We start from the raw sequence: 535 nt of genomic DNA, 5'->3' as shown, positions 1-535 counted from the left end.
GAGTAAAAGAAGAGGGGGCGGGCGGAAAAGGGGGAGGGGGAGAGTTTCGTCCTAGGCCGCATCAGCACTTTTTTTCGAGGGGAGCAAAAAAATACAGCAGTAGTTTGAGGACACAGTGGAAATGACAGAGTAAAATTGGCATTTGGCACGATAATTGACTGCGAAGGGGAGAACCCTTTGCTATAGGAGGACTCTCCCTCAACGCCGTCCATCAGCCAACCAACACGCTTCACCCTTGCCCTCCTCCTGTTTGCAGATGGCGCTGAGCGCCCCCCAGCTGCAGCTGCCACACCTGCCGCACTCCCAGAGCGAGCCCTCCAAGCTGTGCCAGCTGCGGGTGAGTAAGGCGAGACGAAGTGCTTCCTGCAGCAGCACTCCCGCGCACTGTGGCGCCATCAGGGGGCGAGGCCCAGCCAAGCAGAGCAAAGCCGGCCCGGTTTTGGTCAACGCCATCCTATATAGCCGCCGATCAGCCTGCCCAGACGCGTTAGGATCAAGTTGCTAGACTGCCAAAGCCGGAAGCACCCCATAATGG

At 58.3% G+C, this 535-nt stretch overlaps 1 protein-coding gene across 1 annotated transcript in view; it reads left to right on the top strand.

The window, feature by feature from the left end:
* Positions 1 to 244: 244 nt before the first annotated feature.
* Positions 245 to 535, top strand: part of LOC113207570 (translation initiation factor IF-2-like) — a 27,086-nt gene continuing 26,795 nt past the window's right edge. Inside the window, exon 1 of the mRNA XM_052264359.1 lies at positions 245 to 337. Coding sequence (XP_052120319.1) covers positions 257 to 337 — 81 coding nt within the window. The 5' untranslated portion in view covers positions 245 to 256. The remainder of the gene's footprint in view (positions 338 to 535) is intronic.

Source organism: Frankliniella occidentalis, unplaced genomic scaffold (assembly GCF_000697945.3).
Source record: "Frankliniella occidentalis isolate FOCC.00 unplaced genomic scaffold, Focc_3.1 Scaffold18, whole genome shotgun sequence".
In the NCBI taxonomy this organism is placed as follows: domain Eukaryota; kingdom Metazoa; phylum Arthropoda; class Insecta; order Thysanoptera; family Thripidae; genus Frankliniella; species Frankliniella occidentalis.
This window is presented reverse-complemented; position numbering and strand designations above follow the sequence as displayed.